This window comes from Chiloscyllium plagiosum, chromosome 15 (assembly GCF_004010195.1).
Source record: "Chiloscyllium plagiosum isolate BGI_BamShark_2017 chromosome 15, ASM401019v2, whole genome shotgun sequence".
NCBI lineage: Eukaryota > Metazoa > Chordata > Chondrichthyes > Orectolobiformes > Hemiscylliidae > Chiloscyllium > Chiloscyllium plagiosum.
The window spans coordinates 5,500,726-5,525,844 of NC_057724.1; the positions used below are offsets into that span (position 1 = coordinate 5,500,726).

General features: G+C 43.3%; 1 protein-coding gene across 5 annotated transcripts in view; it reads right to left on the reverse strand.

The window, feature by feature from the left end:
* The window catches only part of dock11 (dedicator of cytokinesis 11), a 301,498-nt gene that overhangs the window by 18,298 nt on the left and 258,081 nt on the right, over positions 1–25,119 (reverse strand). For 4 of the 5 annotated variants that reach the window (XM_043704339.1, XM_043704341.1, XM_043704340.1 and 1 more), the window contains exons 46-49: positions 17,555–17,677; positions 14,339–14,452; positions 5,475–5,621; positions 390–600 (exon numbers count right to left, since the gene is read on the reverse strand). In XM_043704339.1, the coding sequence (XP_043560274.1) occupies positions 390–600; positions 5,475–5,621; positions 14,339–14,452; positions 17,555–17,677 (595 nt within the window). Of the gene's footprint in view, positions 1–389; positions 601–5,474; positions 5,622–14,338; positions 14,453–17,554; positions 17,678–25,119 lie in introns of those variants that run through there. The other variant, XM_043704343.1, reaches the window with a different exon arrangement.

The following is a 25,119-nucleotide window of genomic DNA, read 5'->3' on the forward strand; positions in this document are numbered from 1 at the left end:
CTGACGGGTACATCCTTATCAAGGACACTCAATAGTTGCTCCTTGAACAAGCTCCACATATCAGTTACGCCCTTGTCTTGAAGCTTACTTTTCCAAGCCACACATCCTAAGTCATGCCTCACAGCATCATAATTTCCCTGCCTCCAGCTATAACTCTTGCCCTGTAGTGCACACTTATCCCTCTCCATCACTAGAGTAAAAGTCACCGAATTGTGGTCACTGTCCCCAAAGTGCTCACCTACCTCTAATTCTAACACGTGGCCTGGTTCATTACCCAGAGCCAAATCCAGTATGGCCTCACCTCTTGTTGGCCTATCTACATATTGTGTCATTACTCCTATCTCGGTTTGTTTTCTGTGTATCGCTTACATCCAGAAGCCTGGCCTTACTTGTTAGAATTGTTCGCCTTTTGCATTGTTCCTCGACACCCCCTTGCTTCTTCCCCGATAACGTGTATGGAGTCTCGAAAACAAATCGTGTGATGTTGTGGTTCCTTTCGAAATGAGTCTTCCTTTCAGACAGTTCTTTCTCATCAAAGTAGGGACTGACAAAAGTGACCTGAATATATGCAAATTTCTGGTCCAGGCTTTTTGTATTTACCTAAAAAGTAAAAGAAAATTTAAAGACCAAATGGAGGTTTATAAAGATAGGGATATACTGAAACAAAACAAAACCTGGACATATCCTAGTAGACCTCAACAGTTTCAGAACTCTCCTCTTGTAAACGTATGAACTAGGAGCAGGACTAGGCTATTCTGCCATTCAATAAGATCATGACTGATCAGTTTGTGTTTCAAATTTCATATTTCCATCTACCTTCCCCTCTCCCCAACCACAATAACTTTTGATTTCTCTTTATAACAAAAACGTGTCAATCTCTGCCTTACGTATGTTCAATGACTCCGCCACTGGACCTCTGCCTCAGAAGGCGATAAAGTCACACAACGCGCTCAAAACAAAAATCTCCATCTTGTCAAGATCATTTCAGGATCTGAATTTCAATCAAATCATCCTTTCCTGTAAACTCCGATCGATCCAAGTTCAGTCTATCCAACCTTTGTTCGTAAGGCAACTCCCACTCCTTCCAGGTATCAATCGTGTAAGTGCCCTCTGAACTGTCTCTGACGTAGTTACATTCTTCCTGAAATAAGTGGACCAAACCGTAAGCAACAATTGCCTAGTTTTGGATTTCTCTGTCTCCACCCCATCAAATGAGGCTAACGTTAGAGACATCCATTAGGTCACCTTTCTCTTGTCCAGGGGTCTCACTGCGCCAGGTCAATCTAGTCTTGCCAAGGCCTAGTATAATTGAAATATAGCTTCCTTACTTTTATAAAACAAAGAATTCGCTGAAGATCTGAAACAAAGACAGAAGTTGCTGGAGAAACTTTGGTGAGGAAGCAGAGTTAATGCTTCGGGTCCAGTGACCCTTGTCAGAACTCAGCTTCCTGTTTTATTCCTCCCCCCATTCTCAAATATTTGGGTTATTTTTCCTGCTTTCTACTCTCATGAATTTCAAAAAATTAATAATAACGCATCTTGCACCTTTTAAGACTCTAGGATGAAGTCAACCTGGATCCAAAGCCTTCCACAGTGCCACCAGTTTGGATAGTACCGGTGACTGTAACTTCATCTCCTCACTTACAGATATTGTCTGAAGGCGTTTGTTAAACTGTTATCTGAGATCAGAAACGCCATACTGATAAAACACATTATGTTGCTAAGATATACATGTATTCCATTAAAACTGTTAGGTCTAGTAAATAGAGCTTTAGATTAGTCAGGGTTTTATTGCTAAGAGAACTATGCAGATTGTGTAAAAATGAGATCAAGCTGTCAAAATGCACTTCATTATTCAATAAGACCTTGTCTAAGCTTCACAACAAATCCATTTTCTCACCCTTTCACGTCTACTTTGATTCCCATGGTGTACTTGACTCTGTCTCTCTCAGCGCTGAGCACAGAGTTTGGAGAATGCTTCTCCTTAAATGCAGCAATGCTATTGATATCAGCCTCTCAGCGTAACAGTGAGGTCCACAGTCCAGTCAATCTTTGGTAAAAGATATTTTTCCTGAATTCCCTGTTTTATCGATTCATGATGATCTTAATTTAAGGCCCCTAGTTGTGGATTTCCCTCTCTCTACCCTATCAAATGTGGCTAACGTTACAGATATCCATTAAGTCAACATTCTCTTGTCCAGAGGACCCACTGCACCAGATCAAACTGAGGCAAGAAAACTTCCTGCTGATTACCACTTGTTGCTGCCCATTGGCTGTGAATCAGTGGCCCTTTACTGTGACCACCACTTGGAAGAAGAACATAGAATGCGCTGTTTTTGAGGGTCTTCAATGTCTATCATCAAAAATAGCTCAGCAGTACCAGTATTGCCCTAGCTGGCTGAGTCTGAAGGCCATATTGTCACGTTTGGGCCAGAAGCCAGTGGCAAAAGTACCAACAAGAAAGATCCTAGTTGTAAGTGCATCTCCCATGGGAGGAGTGACCATGACCCCTTCCTTATGGACGCACATCCTGTCCTGACAATGCGGATACCATCATGTTGGGTGGCACTTCAAATGTGCTAAATGGGATGGATTTCAAATTGATAACCAACTCAAAAGTGGCACACAGAATGAACTGCATCATTATCAGCAGAATTATATTCAACAATAAGCTGTCACCTCAAGCCTTAGCATTTCCCCATCCTCCCACTGCCATCAAGTCAGGAGATCAATCCTGGTTCAATGGAGAGTGCATGAGGGCATTCCAGGAACGCTACCAGGCAGATCTAAAAATGAGGTGTCAACCTGGTCAAGCTATGACGCGGGATTACATGGTGACAAACAGTTTTAACAGCATAAAGCAGAAGGGACTAATTGATTTGACAGCCAACTGATTCAGATCTAAGCCCTGCATCCTGCCATATCCAGGTGTGAATATTAGTGGAGAATGAAACAATAGCAGGAGGAGGAGGTTCCACAAATATCCCCATCACCAATGATGGGGGAGCCCAGCAAGGTACAAGGCTGAACATTTGTGCCTCTGTCTGGGTGGAGTTTGCACATTCTCCCCGTGTCTGTGTGGGTTTCCTCCGGGTGCTCTGGTTTCCTCCCACATTCCAAAGACGTGCATATTTAGGTGGATTGGTCATGCTAAATTGCTCACGGTGTCTATGGATGTGCAGGCAAGGTGGATTAACCCTGGGGAATGCAGGGTTAACAGGGAAAAGGTAGAGGGTTGTGACTGGCTGAGATGCTGTTGTAAGGGTCAGTGTGGACAGAATTGGCTGAATTGCTTGCCGTAGGGATGATCCGTCCTTCTGGGATTCCTTGCTCTAATACAACTATGGGTATATGTACAGTTCCTAGCCTCTTCTGGAGAAGAGTCAAACTTGACTCAAAACATTAATTCTGTTTTTTTCTCCACAGATATCACAAAATCTGTTGAGTTTCTCCAGTATTTTGTGTATTTGATATCTTCAGTTTTTCCTGACATGATAGCCTCTCAGTTCTGGTATCACCCTTGTAAATCTTCATAGAATCCCCTACGGTGTGGAAGCAGGCCATTCAGCCCATCGAGACTACACTGACCCTGTGAACAGCATCCCACTCAGCCCCAACCCCACATCCTATCCCCATAACTGCACATATTGCCATGGCCAATCCTCTCCCTGGACACTGTGGGTAATATAGCATGGCCAATCTACCCTATCCTGCTTATCTTTGGGCTGTGGGAGCAAATTGGAGCACCCAGAGGAAACCTTTACAGCCATGGGAAGAACTACACACAGATAGTCGCTTGAGGATGGAATCAAAGCATGACCCTGGTGTTGTGAAGCAGCAGTGCTAACCACTGAGCCATCATGGTGCTCAGAGTCAACATGCCGCCTGTAAGCCACTGTACTGCCCATTTTGTAAAGATTTTTTTGAGTGGCTGTGTAGCCTTTTTATAGATCAGGAGCATAGTATAACAAATGTGGTCTAACTAATGTTTTCAACAAAACTCAATATAAATTCTCTGCTTCTGAATTCTTCTGAAGCATTCTGTTTATCCCTGTTCTGGGTATGACTTATATCTTAGTGTATTCACCTTGAATGTAAGGGGAACTGTGTGGGCAAAAGAAATTGGTACTGCCCACTCACAAATAAAGTTAGTTATCACTCAGAATCATCAGTGGAAATTTTCACCTTGATATGGAACAAAAAGGAGAGTTACAGTCACCAGTAGCCACTTGGAATTTATGTCTAGACTTCAAATTTCTACAAAGCCCCCTCACATTTACTGACTACTGTTAAATTAGCAGAAAATGTCAAGTGTTGATTGGGAAGAGAGAGCACATGAATTTGTTACCTCAAGACATGTCAAAGTGCTTCTGAAGTGGAGTTATTGTTGTATTGGAGGGAAAGTGGTGGTCTGTCTGGAGCACAGCAAGCTCCACTAAAAGCAATGGGATAATGCCCTGACACTCTGTTCTTTTGACATTTGTGATTGAGGGTGAATGCTGGTAGGGGCCCTGGACAGAACCCACTGCTTGACTTCTGAGAAACATCACAGGATCTTTTGCATCCACTGGAGGGGGTAGATGGAGCTTACTAGTGCTTCAGCATTACATTGTTCAACAGCAGGAGGTTCCTGGCTGTGTTTGGGGATAACTACATTCAGCAGAGACAGCCAGGAAATTGTGGTTCAGAAGTAGTGAGCCCTCATTAAAAGATTTCAGTTTTGCTTCAGAACACTGGCTGACAATAAGGAGGGGCTGCAGAGAACCCCCAACCTCTCCCCCTGACCCTCTTACGGCATCACCCACCCTCTTATGCACTGTCTCTTGCCTGAGCCCGTGAGATGGTCACAGACCAGTCAGACCCACTACATTTTGATGGGACAGTGTCTCACAACACATATGTGAACTCTTTCTGATGGAAGACCTAGAATTCCTCCTGGAAAATGTGGATGATCGACAAGTTTTACAGGCATTATGTTACCCATGAGTGCCAGTCTGGGGGGGGAGAATGGGAAGTAATCCAAGGCACTTTATCAATCTTAAGCCAAGCTGCTTCGTATCCCCTTGCTTTCGTGGGTGACTATTCCGTTTCGGAAATAAGGAAGGTGGCGGGAGATGTGGTTAATTGGATTAACACACTGTATAGCTATTCTTACAAAATATCTGATTCACAGAAGTTGAAAAGGTGACAGCAATAAAACATGCCACCAAATCAACAAGTTGGAACATAACATACTAAAGGAAAAGTAGATGTTTTTGTCTGTTTTACCACCATCGGTTAAAAAAAAGAACAGATTAGATTATAAAGCGTGATTAGACCAGGTATGAGTCAAGTGTTTGGATAGCACATAAACTGTCTAACACAAGAAGCAGAAATGTATTCTGAGATGTCGATAAAAGGCAACTGGGTACACCCTGGCTGGTGACAAGGTGCACCTCAGTCCCCTGAAACACAGACCATGGAGTCCAGCTGACCTTGTTCGAATCCTGGAGGATTTTCACATTCTCGACTCCAAACTTTTCACCGTAAAGTTTGAGGAGCCTCTCCGATATTTCAGACAGTCTGGTCAGTTTGGGTTCCTTATAAATGTATTCTTTTCCATCTTCCTCTTCAAAGAAGCTCTATTAAAAATAAATGCACTAAGATTGAGAGCATGCAGTTGGAAAAAATGATGACTGAGTGTGATAGAAAAACAATATCACATTGTGATGGTACTGTTCGGTTGCATTTACTTTATTACAGCACTTAAAATGTCATTGTCATCTCCTTTGGTAAATGAGTAAATGAGAGTAACATTACCACAAAAGCTTTACCAATAAGGCAGTTAGCTAGAATTCGTTACAAATCAGGATATATCGAGAAATGATGAAAAGGATGAATACAGACAATGTAAACTGGTTACCATGCGGATAAACTCAATGAAATTATTATCCTGTTCACCTGTAATCACATCCAACTAAATAGATGCGAAATGGAACAAGCATGCAATTTCATTAAGTGGTCATTTAGAAAAAAATGTGACATGGGATATGGATATTGCTGCATTTGTTGCCCTTCATCCCTAATTGCCCTTGAACAGATTGGCTCATAAGCACCTTTTAGAGGGTAGATAAGAGTCAACAACATTGCTGTGGGTCTGGAGTCACATATAGACCACATAGTAAGGAGGCAGATTTCCATGGAGTGGCACGGTGACTCAGTGGTTAGCACTGCTGCCTCACAGCACCAGGGACCCAGGTTCGATTCCAGCCTCGGGCGACTGTCTGTGTGGAGATTGCACATTCTCCCTGTGTCTGTGTGGGTTTCCTCCGGGTGCTCCGGTTTCCTCTCACAGTTCAAAGATGTGCAGGCCAGGTGAATTGGCCATGCTCAATTGCCCGTAGTGTGAAGGGATATATAGACTAGGTGCATTAGGCAGAGGTAAATATAAGGTAGGGGAATGGGTCTGAGTGGGTCACTCTTCGGAGAGTCAGTGTGGACTTGTTGGGCTGAAGGGCCCGTTTCCACAATGTAGGGATTCTAATTCTAATTTCCTTTTTAATCCTAAAGGACACAAGTTTTTCAACCACCAAGAATGATCGCCAGTCAACTAGCTTTTAATTCCAAATGTTAAGGGCTTAAATGGGGTGAAATTTGTTAAGTGCATGCAGGAAAGATTCCTCAAGCAGTATATAGAGGTTCCTACATGGGAAGGGGCAAAACTCAAACTACTCTTGGGAAATAGGGCAGGACAGGTAACTGATGTAACAGTGGGGGAGCACTTTGGAGAGGGACAAAACTGGGCCACAGGTTCAAATTCTAAACTGGGCAAGGTGAATTTTGATGGAATTAGACAGCAGCTTGCAGGGGTTGAATAGAGTAGTTTGTTTGCAGGGAAAGGGACCTCTGGCAAGTGGGAGGCCTTTAAAGTGAGATAGTTAGAGTTCAAGGTCTCTATGTTCCTGTGAGGGTGAAAGGCAAGTTTGGCAGGAATAGGGAACCCCTGGATGACGTGATATTGAGACTTTGACCAGAAAAAAAGGAGGCAGCCCAGATACAGGCAGCTGGGATAAAGAGAATCCCTGGAGATATATGGGGACACAGGAGTTTACTGAAGAAGGAAATCAGAAGGGCCAAAAGGGGACATGAGATAGCCTTGACTAAGAACATTGGGATGAATCCAAAGAGGTATTTTAAGTATATTAAAGGAACAACAATAACTAGAGAAAGAATAAGACCCCTCAAGGACCAAAGTGGACATATATGTGTAGAACCGCAGGAGGCAAGTGAGGATCTCAATGAATATTTCTCCTCTGTGTTTACTGTGCAGAAAGACATGAAGATTTGGGAACTTGGGAAAGTTAGTGGTGATATCTTGAGGTCAGTCCATATCACAGTAGCAGTGATGTTGGATGTATGAAGGTTGATAAATCTCCTGGTCCTGACCAGATATATCTAAGAACACTGCAAGAGACTAGAGAAGAAATTATGGGGCCACTTGATAATATTTCTGCATCAGCATTAGCCACAGGTGAGGAAGACTGGAGGCTACCAAATGTTATGCCATTATTTAAGGAGGGCGGCGAAGAAAAGCCTGGGAACTACAGTCCATGAAGCTTAACATCTGTGGCAGTTAAATTAGATTACTTACAGTGTGGAAACAGGCCCTTTGGTCCAACAGGTCCACACTGACCCACCAAAGCGCACTCACCCAGACCCATTCCCCTACATTTACCCTTGCACCTAACACTACAGGCAATTTAGCATGGCCAATTCACCAAATCTGCACACTTTTGGACTGTGGGAGGAAACCGGAGCACCCGGAGGAAACCCACGCAGACACGGGGAGAATGTGCAAACTCCACACAGTCAATCGCCTGAGGCGGGAATTGAACCTGAGTCTCTGGCGCTGTGAGGCAGCAGTGCTAACCACTGTACCATCATGCCGCCCACAGTTATTTGAGAAGATTCTGAGGGATAAGATGTACATACATTTGGAAAGATTGTGTTTGATTAGGAGTAGTCAGCATGGCTTTGTGAGTGAGAGATCATGCCTCACAAATTTGTTAGAGTTCTTTGATGAAGTGACAAGGAAGGTTGACAAGGGCAGGGTGGTAGATGTAGTCTATATGGATTTCAGTAAGACCTTTGATAAGATTCCGCATGATAGGCTACTGTGGAAGGTTAGATCGCATGGAATCTAAGGTGACTGGTAAATCGGATACAAAATTGGCTTGGTGGTAGGAAGCAAAGTGTAACAGTAGAAAGATGGTTTGTCAGACTGGAGGCCTGTGACTACTGGAGTGCCTCAGGCGTCGGTGCTGGGCCCATTACTGTTTGCCTTGTACATTCTCATCCAAATCATTGATATAGGTAAGTGTGAGGTCTTGCATTTTGGAAAGTCATATCAAGGCAGGAGTTTCATGGTGAATGGTAGTGCCTTGAAGGTATTGGAACAGAGGGATCTTGGAGTTCAGGTGCATGGTTTCCTAAAAGTGGAGTCACAGGTAGACAGGGCAATGAAGAAGGCTTTTGGCACACTGGCCTTCATCAGTCAGGGCATTGAGTATAGAAGTTGGGAAGTTATGTTGCAGTTGTACAGGACACTGGTGACATTGCACTTCGATTATTGTATTCAGTTTTGGTCACCTTGTTATAAGAAGGATGTTATCGAACTGGAAAGAGTGGAAAAGAAATTTACAAGGATGGTGCCTGGACTCGATGGTTTGACTTATGGGAATAGGTTGGACAAGCTAGGACTTTTTTCTTTAGAATGTAGGACACTGAGGGGGAGCCTTGTAGAAGTGTCTATAATCATGAGAGGCATACAAAGGGTGAATGCAATCAGTCTTTTTCCCAGGGTTGGGGAATCAAGGACTCGAGAGCTTCAGTTTAAGATTAGAGGGGAAAGAATAAAGGGGAACCTGAAGGGTGACTTATTTACACAGAGGGTGGTATATATATGGAATGAGCTGCCTGCAGAAGCGATTGAGGTGGGTACATTGACAACATTTAAAAGGCATTTGGATAAATACATGGATAGGAAAGATTTAGAAAGATATGAGCCAAGTGCAGTGAAATGGGGTTAGCACAGGCAGACATTATGGTCGGCATGGGCCAAAGGGCCACCATTCTAGATCATCGCTGATTATCTGCTTCAATGCCCCACTTACTCCCACTATCTCCATTTCCCTGAATATCTTTAGTCTTCAGAAATATAAATTTCTGTCTTGAACCTGCCTCCATTAGCTTCCACTTCTACATGAGTACAGAGCAGAAGATAGTCTCAGGAGGTGATAGTGTCATGGTAGTGTCATTGGATTAATAGATCAGAGCCCCAGCCTAATGTTTTGGAGATTACAAAAGAAAACGCTGGAGAATACCCAGATTGTTTGTCTCTCCACAAATGTTGTCAGACTTGCTGAATGTCTCCAGAATTCGGTGTTTTAAATTTCGGACTTTCAGCATTCCCAGTGTTTTCAAGTTTTGGGGACATGGGTTCAAGTCCCATTGTGGCAGATTGTGAAATCTGAATTCAATAAAAATCTGGAATAAAAAGCTGACCTAATGATAAGCACTGTCAATTGCAGTAAAAACCCGTCTGGTTCACTAGTTTCCTGCAGGGAGGGTTACCTACCATTCTTACTCAGTCTGGCCATCATGTGACTCCAAACCCAGAACAATGTGTTGAATCTTAACTGCCCTTTGGTCTTTTAGGGTTGGGCAATAATAAGTGCTGGTCTAGCCAGCAACACTCACATTCCAGCAACAATTAAAGAAAAGGAAAACTGAGAGACGAGGCTCCCAGTTAACTTAAGGTAGAGGACCGGTGTCCCATCAGGAATTACTGCCTTCTGCTAAGTACACAATTTTGTGCTGAATGTGGAAAATGTAGTAAAGTTTGTGAAGCTTGTGAAAAGGCCTTTTTATGCTTATGATTTTGTAGCAAGTCTGAGTTGGAATTCCCCTTCTGACTCACCCATCAGTTTGTAACTGAGCCAAGTTAAGATTAATGCAAACACCAGATATTGCACAATAGCATTCCAGCAAAACTCCCAACATTAACAGTGTGTTTTCATAAGAAAATTCAGAATTTCAGCTACCCATTGTGGGCTCAAGTACTTCCTGATTTCCATCGTGTGGTCTCAGTCTCTAGTTTTAAGATTTTCTCCCCTTGTTCTTGATTCACCAACCAGAGGAAATCATTTCCTGAATCTTTACTATGAAATCATTTTCACATCTCTATTTAGAAAATTGTAGGGGGGAGGGTGCATGTGGTGAAATTTCATTTAAATACATTCTACACTCACCTGTTTTTAGTTATGAATGTCTAGTTTTAAAGCACAGATGAATCCATTCATTCCACTTTGGTGATATAAGCTCTTTGAAAGAACAGTGCAAATATCCCACGCATTCTTTCCCATTAATGCTAAAAATGCATTCCTTTCAACAATTTATCGAATTCCTTTTTGAACATTAATATTCAATGAGCTGATACATCCCCTTTGATGCAGGTCATTCGAGATCACAACAACATATAATGCTTCAAACAAGTTCTTCTCTCTCTATTGAAGCTTTTAACAATTATCTTGGGCACTTAACAGGATTCTGCAGGTGTGAAAGTCTACAAAGGGTTTTAGACACATTAAGTAAAGGTTCCATATCAACGTGTACAGACCTGCAAGAGGTTATAAACAACCAGATGCTAAAATCGATCACTTTTTAGGGCCTCCTGTTCTTGAAACTTAAATCAAGAAATGTTTTAAAAGATTGTGGCACAAGATTTGGGTTTGTGCAATTGGAGGAAATATATTGCCTTCCACTGAGGTTTGGTGAATGGGTAGACCAGGTTATAAATAAGTCATTTTCGGGATGGGAGGGTCTAACTAGGGGTAGTGCTACAAGTGTCAATGCTTGGATCTTAACTATTTAGAATCTAAACCATTGGTTTAGTTGATGGCATCTTACATTGGTGAGGCCACATTTGGAGTACTGAGTACAGTTCTGGTCACCCTAGTATAGAAAGGATATTAGATTAGATTAGATTAGATATTAAAACGAGAAAAATTGCAGAGAAGATTTACTAGAGTGCTACCTGGACTGGAAATTAAAAGGAGAGACTGGATAGGTGGGACTCTTTTTTTTTCTGGAGTGCAGGAAACTGAGGTTTATAAAACCATGAGAGGCATAGATAAGGTCGATAGCCAACAGCTTTTCTCCATGATAGGGGAGTCTAAAACTAAAAGGTATAGGTTTAAGATGAGAGGGGAGAGATACAAAAGGGTCCAGGGGTGGCGATTGGCTGGGACAGACTGTCAGAAGTAGTGGTGGAGGCGACTACAATTTTATCAGTTAAGAAATATTTGGACAGGTATATGGCTGGGATAGGTATGGAAAGGTATTGACCAAACATAAATGGGACTAGTTTAAATTGTGGAAACTGGGTGGCATGGACATTTTGGGCCCAAGGGCTTCTTTCCATGATGTAAACTTCTATGAGTCTATGAGTGAAATATATAAAAAATATCCAGACTGGCTAACAAGACTGTGCTAGATAGTAAAGTAAATGGGTGAAGAAGAAACCATAAGTCTACAAAGGGATTGAGACACATTAAACTGGTGGAGAAGAAAGTGGGAGAAGATGGCTTATAATGTAGGAGTGTGAGAAAATATCTGCCTTAGCAAGAAGAATAGAAAACCAGAACATTCTGTGATTGGTGAGCAAATGTTAGGATTTTGAAGAGTCTGATGCTGTTGCTCACGAACCACAAAAAGTTAATATGGAGGTGTAACAAGTGATTAGGAATGGTTGGTCTTTAATCCAAAGGGTTTTAGCATAAGACCAAGGGAGTCATGTTGCAATTACATATATAGGGTATTGGTGAGACCACACACAGCGTACACCGTACAGATTTGGTCTCCTTGTCTTAGGAAGTATAAATACTCTCTATTCAACCTGTTAGAGATATTGTGATACACCTCTGGAGTAGGTGAGACTTGAACCTAGACCTCCTGGCTCAGAAGTAGGGACACTACAATGGCACAAGAGCTCTCACCCTAAAGAGATGTATACTTGTCTCAGAACAGTGTAAAATGAAGGTTGACTAATCTGGGATAAGACGGTTGGCATTTGAGGAAAGAATAAGTAAAAAGACTTAAATTCTCTGAAATTGGGAAAGAAAGAAAGGTGATGTCTCAAACATTAAAAAATTTGTTTGAGAACTCAACGGAGTACAGGCTAAGTCATGCTATCCCTGGCTCAACAATCTGGAATGGGGGGAAATGTCTCAAGGTAAAGGATCAACCTTTTAGCCCTGAGATGAGGAAAAATCTTTTCACTCAGAATGTTGAAAACTTTAGAATTATCTGCTCTGGACATTTAGATACGAAAGAAACTAACGGGATTGAATTCAAGAGTCATGAAGTGATGTTACAGCTGTATAGGACTTTGGTTAGGCCACATTTGGAGTAGTGTGTGCAGTTCTGGTCGCCTCACTTTAGGAAAGATGTGGAAGCTTTGGAGAGGGTGCAGAGAAGATTTACCAGGATGTTGCCTGGAATGGAAGAGTCAGAATCATTGGTGACCTTTAAGTGGCAATTGGATAGGTACATGGATGGGTGCTTAAGCTAGGACAAATGTTCGGCACAACATCGTGGGCCGAAGGGCCTGTTCTGTGCTGTATTGTTCTATGTTCTATGTTCTAAAACACGAAGCAAGAGAATTGTTGTGAAATACCAGAAATGAGTTTATGAGCCACTCCTGCTCCTGCTTCTTATGTGAATGGGCTCTGCACCTTTCTTGATTTCTGCCTTTAATTAGCAATTGACTTGGTACATCCCAAAAGATAAATACAACAGTGGACACATTTAACATTTCCATCCCCAGCAGAGATAAGTAATGGCGTAGGTAGACTCTTGTGAACATCATACACTGACATTCACTCACTCGCTAACTGAATACTGCAGGAAGATGAATCCACAAGGGCACCCACACAGGAAGCTACTGGAGAAGAGAATACCCAGACTGCACATTTTCTACGTGCTTTCAGTGCCCCGAACATAGGCACGATATTGACTTGCAATGTCAGCTGTAGCCTTGAGGGATATAGGATAAAGCTCCGCTCCAGAGATTTGCTGACACAGAAACTAAGTTGACCCAACAATGAAATAATGAAGGAGTGCAGCACAGTTGGAGGCGCCAACCATAGGATCATTCATGAAACTCAGATTTGTCACTCCTTTCAAGTAGATACACAAGACTCCAAGGAACTACTTAAACAACAGCAAGGTGGTTCTCTAGGTGTCACGAGAATATTTAATCTTCTGCAAATTTCATAAATTCAGAGTACCTACTCCCTACACTAATATATTCAAATCTGCTATGAGGAGGATGTTGTTAAACTTGAAAGGGTTCAAAAAGGATTTACAAGGATGTTGCTGGGTTTGGAGGGTTTGAGCTGTACGGAGAGGCTGAATAGGCTGGGGCTATTGTCCCTGGAGCATGGGAGGCCAAGGGATGACCTTATAGAAGTTCATAAAATTGTGAGGAACTTCCCCAGTATTTTCCCCAGCAGAGGCGATTGCAAAACCAGATGGCATAGGTTTAAGGTGAGAGGGGTAAGATTTAAAAGGGACATAAGGGGCAATGTTTGCACGCAGAGGGTGGTGTGTGTCTGGATCCAGCTGCCACAGGAGGTGGTACAATTAAAATATTTAAAAGGCATCTGGATGGGTATATGAACAGGAAGGGTTTAGAGGGATATGGGCCAAGTGCTGGCAAATCAGACTAGATTGGATTGGGATATCTGGTCGGCATGGAAGAGTTGGACCGAAGGGTCTGTTTCCATGCTGTACATCTCTAGGACTCTATGCTGTAAGTTCTGTGCAATTATCTGCTACATTTCAAATATATTTCAGTGGTTGTTATACTCACTGCTATATACTGGTTCCTGACCATTAAAAAAAACCTTGATTTTTAAATTGCTTCCATGTCTCTCTATGGTCTCCCCTCCCTATCTCTGCAATTGGCTCTACCCCCACTGTTCTTTGAGATATTTGCCTTCTAATTGCAGCTGCTTTAGTATTCACAATTTTAACCAATCCATCATTGTTGACAATGACCTGTTGTTTGGGACATAAGCTCTGAAATTGCCATGCTAAACCTCTCCTCCTGTAGGCTGAGCTTATGGGTTGGTGCCATATGTTGTCCTGTGAAACACCTTGGGACATCCTAATGCATTAAAGAGGTACTATACAATCATTAGCCATTGGTGTGGCACATCCTGAGCAGAAGAAAGATCCCACAGTTGAGTGGAATCGCATTAAACGGACAGTTATCGGTCTCGCACATGACACTCACCTGACCGTAAAAAGCAACGCGGAAGAATGTTCCCAGCAGTCTCCGGCCCGTGTGAAGGACATGAATTATTTTCTTATAAGCTTCATTCAGCATGTTATATATGAAAGCAAGTTTCTAAAATACAGAGGGGAAAAAAAGACTAAGTTCGAGCTGATACAAGACACTGGGCAGGAGTCTTATAAATTCAAACCAGCACAAAGTTATGAGAGTCTAAATTTGTTATTATTAGGGATGGAGTGGGAGGCTGCACGCTAATGTCCCGATTTCACCATTACATTTACATAAGTGGCTATTCCAGATGTGTTCCAATTTTGATGCAGTCAGGGAGTTTTGTTTGGTAATTTGAATTACACCAGTACGGAGGTGCCGTCACCACTGCAGAGGAAATAAAGACAAGTGCAAAATGTTTAGGGTGTAGGTTTACTCGCTGAGCTGTAGGTTTGATATCCAGACGTTTCATTCCCTGGCTAACATCATCAGTGGCGACCTCCAAGTGAAGCGAAGCTGTTGTCTCCTGCTTTCTATTTATATCTTTCTCCTGGATGGGGTTCCTGGGGTTTGTGGTGATGTCATTTCCTGTTTGTTTTCTGAGGGGTTGATAGATGGCATCAAGATCTATGTGTTTGTTTATGGCGTTCTGGTTGGAGTGCCAGGCCTCTAGGAATTCTCTGGCATGTCTTTCCTTAGCCTGTCCCAGGATAGATGTGTTGTCCCAGTCGAAATGGTGGTTTCTTTCATCCATGTGTAGGGCTATGAGGGAGAGAGGGTCGTGTCCTTTTGTGGCTAGCTGGTGTTCATGTATCCTGGTGGCTAACTTTCTTCCTGTTTGTCCTACGTAGTGATCGTAGCAGTCCTTGCATGGAATTTTGTAGATGACGTTGGTTTTGTCCATGGGTTGTACTGGGTCTTTTCAGTTTATTTGTTTTTGTTTGAGAGTTTTGGTGGGTTTGTGTGCTACTAGGATTCCGAGGGGTCTTAGTAGTCTGGCTGTCATTTCTGAAACTTCTTTGATGTATGGTAAGGTGGTTATGGTTTCTGGCTGTGTTTGGTCTGCTTGTCGTGGTTTGTTCTTGAGGAATCTGCGGACTGTATTTTTTGAGTATCCGTTCTTCTTGAATACGTTGTATAGGTGGTTCTCCTCTGTTTTCTGAAGTTCGTCTGTGCTGCAGTGTGTGGTGGCTCATTGGAATAGTGTTCTGATACAGCTTTGTTTGTGTGTATTGGGATGGTTGCTGGTGTAGTTAAGTATTTGGTCAGTGTTTGTCGGTTTTCTGTATACACAGGTTTGTAGTTCTCCCTTGTCCTTTCTTTCTACTGTGACGTCCAAAATGTTTGCACACTTCACATCATAATAAAATACTGCAGCAGATGTTACACCTATTCTAAATATTGTGATTAATAATAAAGTTTTTGGTTGAGAAATTACATGATCAGTAAATAACATGGTTGCCAAGTTGTTACTTCTGATAATTGTTAAAGGAACGTCAGCATTTTGAAAGAGGAATATTCTTCATAGAAACATAGGAAATTGGGGCAGAAGCAGGTCATTTTGTTCCACTATTCAATGTGATTATGGCTGATCATCCAACTCAGTTCCCTGTTCCCACTTTCACCTCTTTGATCCCTTTAGCCCTAAGAACTACAGCTAACTCCTCCTTAAAAATGTTCAATATTTTGGCCACAACTGTGTTCTGTGACAGAAAATTCCACCGACTCACCACTCTCTGGGTTAAGAAAATTCTCACCGTGGTCCTAAATGGGCTATCCCATATCCTTAAACTGTGACTCCTTTTTGTTCTGGATTTCCCCAGTCATTGTGAAATTCCTTCCTGCATTCACTCTGTCTAGTCCTGTCAGAATATTACAGATTGATATGATCCCCTGTCATTCTTCTGAACTTCAGTGAATAGTCCAAACTGATCCAGTTTCTCATCATATGTCAGCCCTGCTATCCCTGGAATCAGTTTGGTAAATCTTCATTGCATTCCCTCCATAGCCAGAACATCCTTCCTTAGATAAGGAGACCAAAATGCATTGCAGTATTTTATTCATAGGATAAAGTACTACCCTACAGCAGTTAAGTAGTAAATTCCAGGTCTGTTTGTGTAGACTTTAATTTATCCCTTGATGCCCATCCAAGCCATCTGATTGGCTCCTTCAAAGCTTTAAGAGATAGCAAAGCTCCTGGCTGTATTCAAAGGCTCTGGTGGACTGTGTTCAAGAGAGTTAGCTAAGACAGGAGCTCAGTGAAATGTCATTACAAGTGCCTTCCAAATCACAAATGGATTCTACTCAGTTGTTAACAGGAATGTGAGCTTCTCAGTTTTATGAGGTTTTCAGAGGACATTTAAAATAAAGGATATTAGGTAATGTTTGTCAATTCTGATGACTTATACCCATCTAAAAGACTGCCAAATATGATTATACATCTCAAGATCCGGTTATAGTGGACAGTGGTGTGGTATGTTTTGTTGGGTGAGAGATGTAAATGAAGGCTTAAAGGATTGATTTGGGGTTTTGGAGATGGAAAGAAGGCGGTCTGAGGCATAAGAGAGTGAAAATTAAATGGTCTCACATCGATCTTCAGAACAGGACCTTGTCCCAGTGAACAGACGTGGATCTTTTAATCTTTGGAAGTTTATTAATCGAGGCAGGTTACTTGTGTCACTCGAATATAATGATTATTAAAGGCCATATTTAGCCTTCTGCAGTCGATGAGCTAAAAATCAAGACAACAACACTGGCTCCAGAGTTTGGCTCTGCAAGGGCCCTGGTTGGTCATGAATCGATTCAAGGACCATGCACACTCTGGTAGGTCAAAGCCTGCCACTCGAGAAATGGGGCATTTTTTTGTCACATGGTTCTAAATGTAATCCTCTGGTGGTTTGGAATGGCAGCTGGAAACTCTGCTGGGTTCAGCTCTCCTGGGTGAGATATTTGCCTTCTAATTGCAGCTACTTTAGTATTCACAATTTTAACTAATCCATCATTGTTGACAATGACCTGTTGTTTGGGACATAAGCTCTAAAATTGCCATGCTAAACCTCGCCCCCTGCTCTCCTCCTGTAGGCTGAGCTTATGGGTTGGTGCCATATGTTGTCCTGTGAAACACCTCGGGAAGTCCTAATGCATTAAAGAGGTACTATACAATCATTAGTGTGGCATATTCTGAGCTTGAGAAAGATCCCACAGTTGAATGGAATTGCAGGAACATACCTCAAAGTCCCTGCGTTTTTCGTAGATAGGAATAATGAACTTGTAAATCACTGCCATTAACTCGTAGCGCTCAGCGTTCCACAGCCCATCTGCACATTTCTCCAACAACTCCACCAGCACGTCCTGCAGAGAATACAGATAGCAATGATAGGAACATCCAGAATATTTCTCCAAAACCAAGGCTGTGGCTGATTGTGTTCAATTCTGACTATATTAGCTTAGCTGTTATTTTGCAGGATTAAATCTTTTAACAATCTGTAAACAGAAGTAACTCTTTGGGAAATCCACAATCACTTTATAACAATGAAGCACTTCTGAATTAAATTGCGTACATTTTAGGAACCAATTGCGCTCAACAAAATTCCACAAACAATCACTTTATAGCAAGAAATGATCTGTTTTAGTGATCGAGTTGGAGGACACCGGGAGAACATTGCCTCCACCTCAAATACTCCTCTAGGATCATCTACACTCCCACAATAAGCTCACAGTTAGCGTCTCATTTCACAGACAGCGTCTCGGACAGCGCTACATTAGAATATGAGCCTGGGTTAAATAAGTTCCACCACAGTTCTAAGAGGAAAGTCGACCTCCTTGCTGGCCTTAAGGATAGGTTAGTCCACTGTGAGCTTTGAACTGATTTGATCTGCCTATTGCTTCTGTGCCCACCTACCATTATGCACAAATAAAATTATGCTGACTCCAACCTTGCCACTGAACCTGTGCGTCACCACCCTGATGCTCAATCCGGAATTAGTTAATTTTCAAAGAGAAACTCTCAACAGTTTACTTAGCAAGAGATACTGATCGGGGTGTTGAGGGCATGCTCACATTGTCAGAGATAAGGGCGGGATGAATGTGGTCAGGTGATTTGGGGGTGAAGTGAGCATGTGTTATGTTGCCTCATTATTTCCAGATAAAACATTACACCATGTGACCCTCCAGTATAAAGGTACCCACCTCAGCTTCACTCACTTAACAGTGTCAGTTCGGTTAGTTTAGAAGAATGGGAGGGGATCTCATAGATACCTAATGGGACTAGACAGGGTAAATGCAGAAATGTTGTTCTGATGACTGGGGAGTCCAGAACCACGGGTTACAATCAAAGGATATGGGCTAGTCTATTTGGGATGGAGATGAGGAGAAATGTCTTCACCCAGAGAATGGTGAGTCTACAGAATTCTCTGCCTCAGAAAATGGCCGAGGCTAAGATGTTGAATGCTTTCAAGAAGGTGTTAGATACAGTCCTTAGTGCTGAAGGAATCAAAGGATGTGGGGAGAAACTAGAAACAAGGCGCTGATTTGGATGATCATATTGAATGGTACAGCAGGCTTGAAGGGTCGAATGGCCTTTTCCTGCTCCTATTATCCAAGTTTGCTCATAAACTTCTTTCTCAACAAGAACCAAGTCTTTGTGGGTTATGTTATGTGAGCTAATATAAAGGCAGTAGTCAAAGCATTTCATACTGATAGTAGTGCTTGACCAAAGGGTAAATAACCTGGTTGTAAGCCTTGTCTGGGGGAATTGGGGCACTGATGAGGATGAGGGTGGTTGGACGCTGCTGGGGGATTTGATGAGGGGTTGAGAAATCTTGGTAGGTGGGATGAGCTTTGTCGGGATGGGAGCAGTGTCAAGATGGGAGGCTGTGCTGGGTCAAGGCGTTGATAGTCATATTGAAGAGCTGCATCAACGAACTGGAGATAGACCCGAATTCTGAGGGCACCTTCAGTGTCTGATAAAAAGAGGGTACAAAATGTTCACGATCTGAGTATGGAACAGTAGTGTCTCCAGACCATGCCAGTGATCAGCCCAATGTCTGACCAATCATTACAAATCCAGGAGGTCATTGCACAGGCCTAGACTGGCTGCATGTCTTTCACACAGACCCTTGTATATCCTCCAATCTTTCAATAGATAGACTGCAAATGTTTCAGTGAGCAGTGGCCCAGTGATCCTCCAAACAGTATCCCACCCAGAACCAACCCCCTGCCCTATTTCTGTAGCCCTAACTTCCCCAAGCCTAATCCACCTAGCCTGCATATCCCTGGAGACTATAGGTCAACGTAACATGGGCAATCCACCTAACTGGCACATCTTTGGACTGGAGGAGGAAACTGGAATATCCAGAGAAACCCATGCAGAAACAGGGAGAACGTGCAAACTTCACACTGACAGTTGCCAAAGGCTGAAATTGAACCCAAGTCCCTGGCACTGTGAGGCAGCAGTGCTAACCATTGAGCCCAAATGCCTGATAATATTGACATTCACTTCACCACTTCATATAATGGCTAGAGTCTGGACTCTTTCCCCAGTCTTTGCATAAAAGTGAGAAAGACAGTTGGTACAAGCAGACTGCACCTTTGGTCAAGAAAGCAAGGCAAATGAGTAATTAACAAACGGGGTGTGCAAGAGGCCGGACTAAGACATCTTTGAGGGATACTAGAGTAGATTCGAAGAATGAAGCAACAAAGGAATTTTCAAACAAGGAGGAGGATTTTAAAATTGACACGTTGCCTGACCGAGAATTGGTCAGTGAGTAAAGGGATAATGGAGCCATGGGCAGAGATTGAAGTCATAGCCTGGGCCCCCACCTGAGCATAGCAATTCCCCCCTGCCCAGGACCCCAGTTACTGTCTCTGATCTACCCTGCCACCTGCCACCTCACTCCACCCATTATTCCTATTCTGGGCCCTGGATCAAGCAGCAAGGTTTGTTGTGGACAGGGGCAGCAGGGTTTAGGATGAGCTTTATGGTGGGTAGAAATACTAAACTGGGTGCTGCATTTACCAAGTGCTCTTTTCTCAGGTCCAGAAGGTGCAGGGGCAGGAACGCTCCCCCCCATATTGTCACCTCATTTCCAGATTCCCTTCCATTCCTCACCCCCACGTGAACTGATAACGGCCAATGACGGCCAATCTGAGAACGACTCTGGGCAATAGGCCTGTAAGACCCAGGATGGACACAGCCCAAACCAAGATTCTGGCAAAGAGCAGATTCCAGGTGGTCTTGAACACAGGGCTCAGAAGTCAAAGGCTTCTAACTCGCCCAGTTCGCCACACCCCCATTTCTTGTTCTAAATCTTGAATGCCATGTTATTACATCACCCGGCAAGACAGAGCTCCTGAAACTGGCTGGAAACTGCAAACCTGGGAACTTTGTCTAGCTCTGCCAGTAGACGGAAACAAACATGATTATTGATTACAGTGCCACAGTCTGAGCAAGGTGGAAAATCAAAATGACTAAATCAGAATGGCAAATTTTAGCTTAACCACAATTCACGCCTTGGTGGATTTAACGAACCCTCAGAATGGAAAACGTTGTATGAATGGGAGGTGAGAAAAAAGGCATTCAGTTTGTGATTGGGGGTGGATGCTAAGCAAGTGAATCATAGAAGAGAAAGGTTAGATCAGAATTGAAGAATAAGGATAAACAGGTAGGTCCCATATATTTTACAGACACCTACAGTGTTGCATATAGATATAGACATGCATTTCATTAGCCCAACCAACAAATGTGCACTTATATATCATCTTTCAATCTCAGAATATGCCACAGAACCGCACGACCATTCATTTCCTTCAGGAAATGTAGCCACAGTTACAATGTAGGAAGCTTGTACAAACAGCAATGAAGAAATAAACACAACTCCCTTTTATCTACACAAAAGATTGCCCAATATACAACAAACACCTTGCTCCTTTTCAAGCAATGCCACAGGATCCTGAGAGGGCAGAGGCAACGTCAGTTTAATCTCAAAACCTGAACATTGGTAACCTAGACAACACAAGACTCCCTCAGTACTGCCAGTCTCAAAATCTGCTCAGCATCTGGTGTTCCCATGAAACTTCTACTCATTACCCTAGAATGACAGCGTCAAGGTTGACCTGAAACTGCAGAACGCCAAGGCTGGCAAATGTAGCTCTTTTGCACCACACTCACTTCATGGGGTGTTTGCAGGTAGTGATATCTGAAAAGAACGTCTGTCAAAAGGGAACTCAAGTAACCACTAAAAAAAAAATCAGATTGTGGAACTATGTTCACACTGGTCGGTAATCTTGAAACCACAGTCAAAGTGCGAGGTTCAGGGAGACGACAGATATGGAGGACTCTACTATGTGAAAGTACATAAAAAGCAAATTTCAGCTCCCATCAACTTTTGAGGGGGGGCTGTGGCTTGGGGTAGGAGAATGGAATTTAAGGATCTTGATGTAGATTTGAAGGGATGGCTCACTTTGGAGAAGCATCAGGCCAGCGTGTGTGGATGAGGGGAGAGGCAGTGGTGTGATAGGCACAAAGAAATGCCTCAGTTTTGTTGTCTGGAAGTCTTTTGTAAATGGTAGCAAAGGATTTAGTGCTGAGTTGAGTTTCAACCTGTTGTGGTGGGAGAAAAAAACCATCGAAAAGATTCATGTAACAGGCAGGAACTGAAACCAGGTTTAGGGCAGATAGAAATTTAGACCACAAATGCTGGGGTTGGGGGGGGGGGGAGCTGTTTTTGTTACAGAGAAGGCGGCTGACAGGTGACTTAATAGAGACGTACAAGATGATCAGAGGGTTAGATAGGGTGGACAGCGGGAGCCTTTTTCCTCGGATGGTCATGGCTAGCATGAGGGGACACAGCTTTAAATTGAGGGGTGATAGATCTAGGACAGATATCAGAGGTAATTTCTTTACTCAGAGAGCAGTAGGGGCATGGAATGCACTGCCTGCAACAGTAGTGGATTCGCCTCAAGCCCCTCAGCCTTTCCTCAAGACCTTCCCTCCATACCAGGCCATATCCTGGTAAATCTCCTCTGCACCCTTTCCAAAGCTTCCACATCCTTCCTATAATGCGATGACCAGAACTGTACACAATACTCCAAATGCGGCCACATCAGTTTTTTACAGCTGCAACATGACCTCATGGCTTCGAAATCAATCCCTCTACCAATAAAAGCTAACACACTGTACTTAAGGGCATTTAAATTGTCTTTGGATAAACATATAGTTGATAATGGAATTGGGTAGGATGGATGGGCTTCAGATTGGTTTCACAGGTCGGCGCAACTTCGAGGGTCAAAGGACCTATACTGCGCTGTAATGCTCTACATCTGCACTTGACATATGAACAAGTGCCATGATTTAGTGTCATTTGTTTGTTTTTTCCTTGTAGTCCTGCACGTTAGGTGGTTATGTGAATAGAAACAAAGTCCTCCTACATACCGTACGCCTCTGCCATCCTTCCAGTAAGTGCATTCCATGGTGATGACATATACGTACGGAATATAAAGTGGTCTCACTTCCAAATTTCCACTCAACTGCCCTGAGGTAGAAGAAGTGCTATGGGCTCACTGTTTACCATCATTTACCAAAATGTACCTGGACACCGTTTGAGATTTTCGCTTGATCATTTAATTTTGATGACCTCTCATGGTGCGATGGGAGGAGCAGTGATCAATGCAACACAAGTGCTTTCATTCAGCCTGAGGCTTGGACTCATGGTCAGGTGCGGACTCATGCTCGTGAGAAATTTAAAGGCGACACTGGGCGGGGCAGGATAAGACAAAGGCTGACCACTAGAGTGGTCAGGAGTCTAGCCGTGGGGGTGTGCTGAGAGGAGAAGGATGACAGTTGGGTGACTAGGATTGGGGCTGCATTAAATCCACGTGTTTTTATTGACCATTCAGCTGGAGAGTGTGCTGGGAGTGTTGGAATCAGTACAGCTGTGTGGTTGAACGGGTAGATGAGTGGGTGTGTAGATTGGTGAATGGGTTTGTTGCTGGGTGGGCAAACGGGTTTGATGGCAGGTGAGTAAATGGGTTTGATGGTGGGTGGACAAATGGCTATGTTGGTGAATGGATTTGACAGGTAGGTGAAAGTGCTTATTAGTGGAAGGATGAATGGGTTTGATGGTGGGTGGGCAAGTAAGATTAGACTCCCTACAATGTGGAAACAGGCCCTTCGACCCAACAAGTTCACACCAACCCTCCCAAGAGTGACTCACCCAGACTCATTTCCCTACATTTACCCTTGACTAATGCACCTAACACTATGGGCAATCTAGCACGGCCAATGCACCTAACCTGCCTAACTTTTGGAATGTGGGAGGAAACTGGAGCACCCAGATGAAACCCTTGCAGACACAAGGAGAATGTGCAAATTCCACACAGTCGCCCGAGGCAGGAATCGAACCTGGGTCCTTGGCACTGTGAGGCAACAGTGCTAACCACTGAGCCACTGTGAATGGGTTTGATGGTAGAAGGGCGAATGGGTGTGTTGATGATTGAGTGGTTAAATGGGTGATAGTGAAGGTGGGTGTGGATGGGCAAATGAGTCCATGTGTGTGTGTGTGAATGGATGCACAGCTGACTAGATCTGTTGCATATGTCTGGATGAATGTGTGGGTGAGTGAATAGGTGTTCGCCTCAGTAAGCATGGATGAATGGCTGTAGGTAAATTGATGTGTGTACATGAGAGAGACACAGTCAAATACACATACCTTCCCCTCATGCCTCCACAAAATAAGCTTAGAATTAAAAAAAAAAGTTCTTTCATGGGATCTGAGCATCACAGGCTGGTCCAGGAGTTCCTCACCATCCGCAAATGCCCCTGAGAAGGCGGTGGTGAGTTGCCTTCTTGAAATACTGTAATCCACATGGCTATATATTTCCAAGTCAGGATTGTAGGTAACTTGCAGGGGAACTTGCCATTGGTGGTGTTCCCTTGGGTTTGCTGCCCTTGCCCTTCTCAATGGTAACAAGCAGGTGATTGAAAAGGTGCTGTCAAAGACATGAATTACAAAATGAATCAATGCTGTGACATATTTGTCATGACATCGCCCCAGGTCCTGGGGAACAAAGACACCTTGGAGTGCAGGAACAAAATTCCTTGAAAGTGGAGTTGCAGGGAGACACGATGATGAAGTAGGCATTTAGTTCACTTGCTCTTATTGGTCAGGGCATTGCGTATAGGAGTTGGGGGGGGGTCAGGTTGCAGTTGTACAGGATATTGGATAGGCCACTTTTGGAATACTGCATTCAATTCATGTCTCTTTTTGAGAGGAAAGATGTTGTGAAACTTCAAGGATGTTGCCAGGACTGGACGGTTCGAGCTAGAGGGAGAGGCTGAGGCTAATTTCCCTGGAGCGTCCGAAGCAGTTTACGTTTATAAATCTACAGAGGTTTATAAAATCATGAGGGGCATGGATACAGCGAATAGTCAAGGTCTTTTCCCTCGGGTAAGGAACTACAAAGCTAGCGGGCACAGGTTTAAAGTGAGAGAGAAAAGATTTAAAGGGGACTTTAGGGGCAACGTGTCACGCAGTCTATGGTGTGTGTATGGAATGAGCTGCTCGAGGAAGTTAAGGCTGGTACAATTACAACATTTAAAAAGGCATTTGGATGGGTACATGCACAGGAAGAGTTTAGAGGGATATGGGCCAAATGCTGGTAAACAGGACTAGATTAATTTCGGATATCTGGTTGGCAGTAATGAGTTAGAGCTGAAAATGTGTTGCTGGAAAAGCGCAGCAGGTCAGGCAGCATCCAGGGAACAGGAGAATCGACGTTTCGGGCGTAAGCCCTTC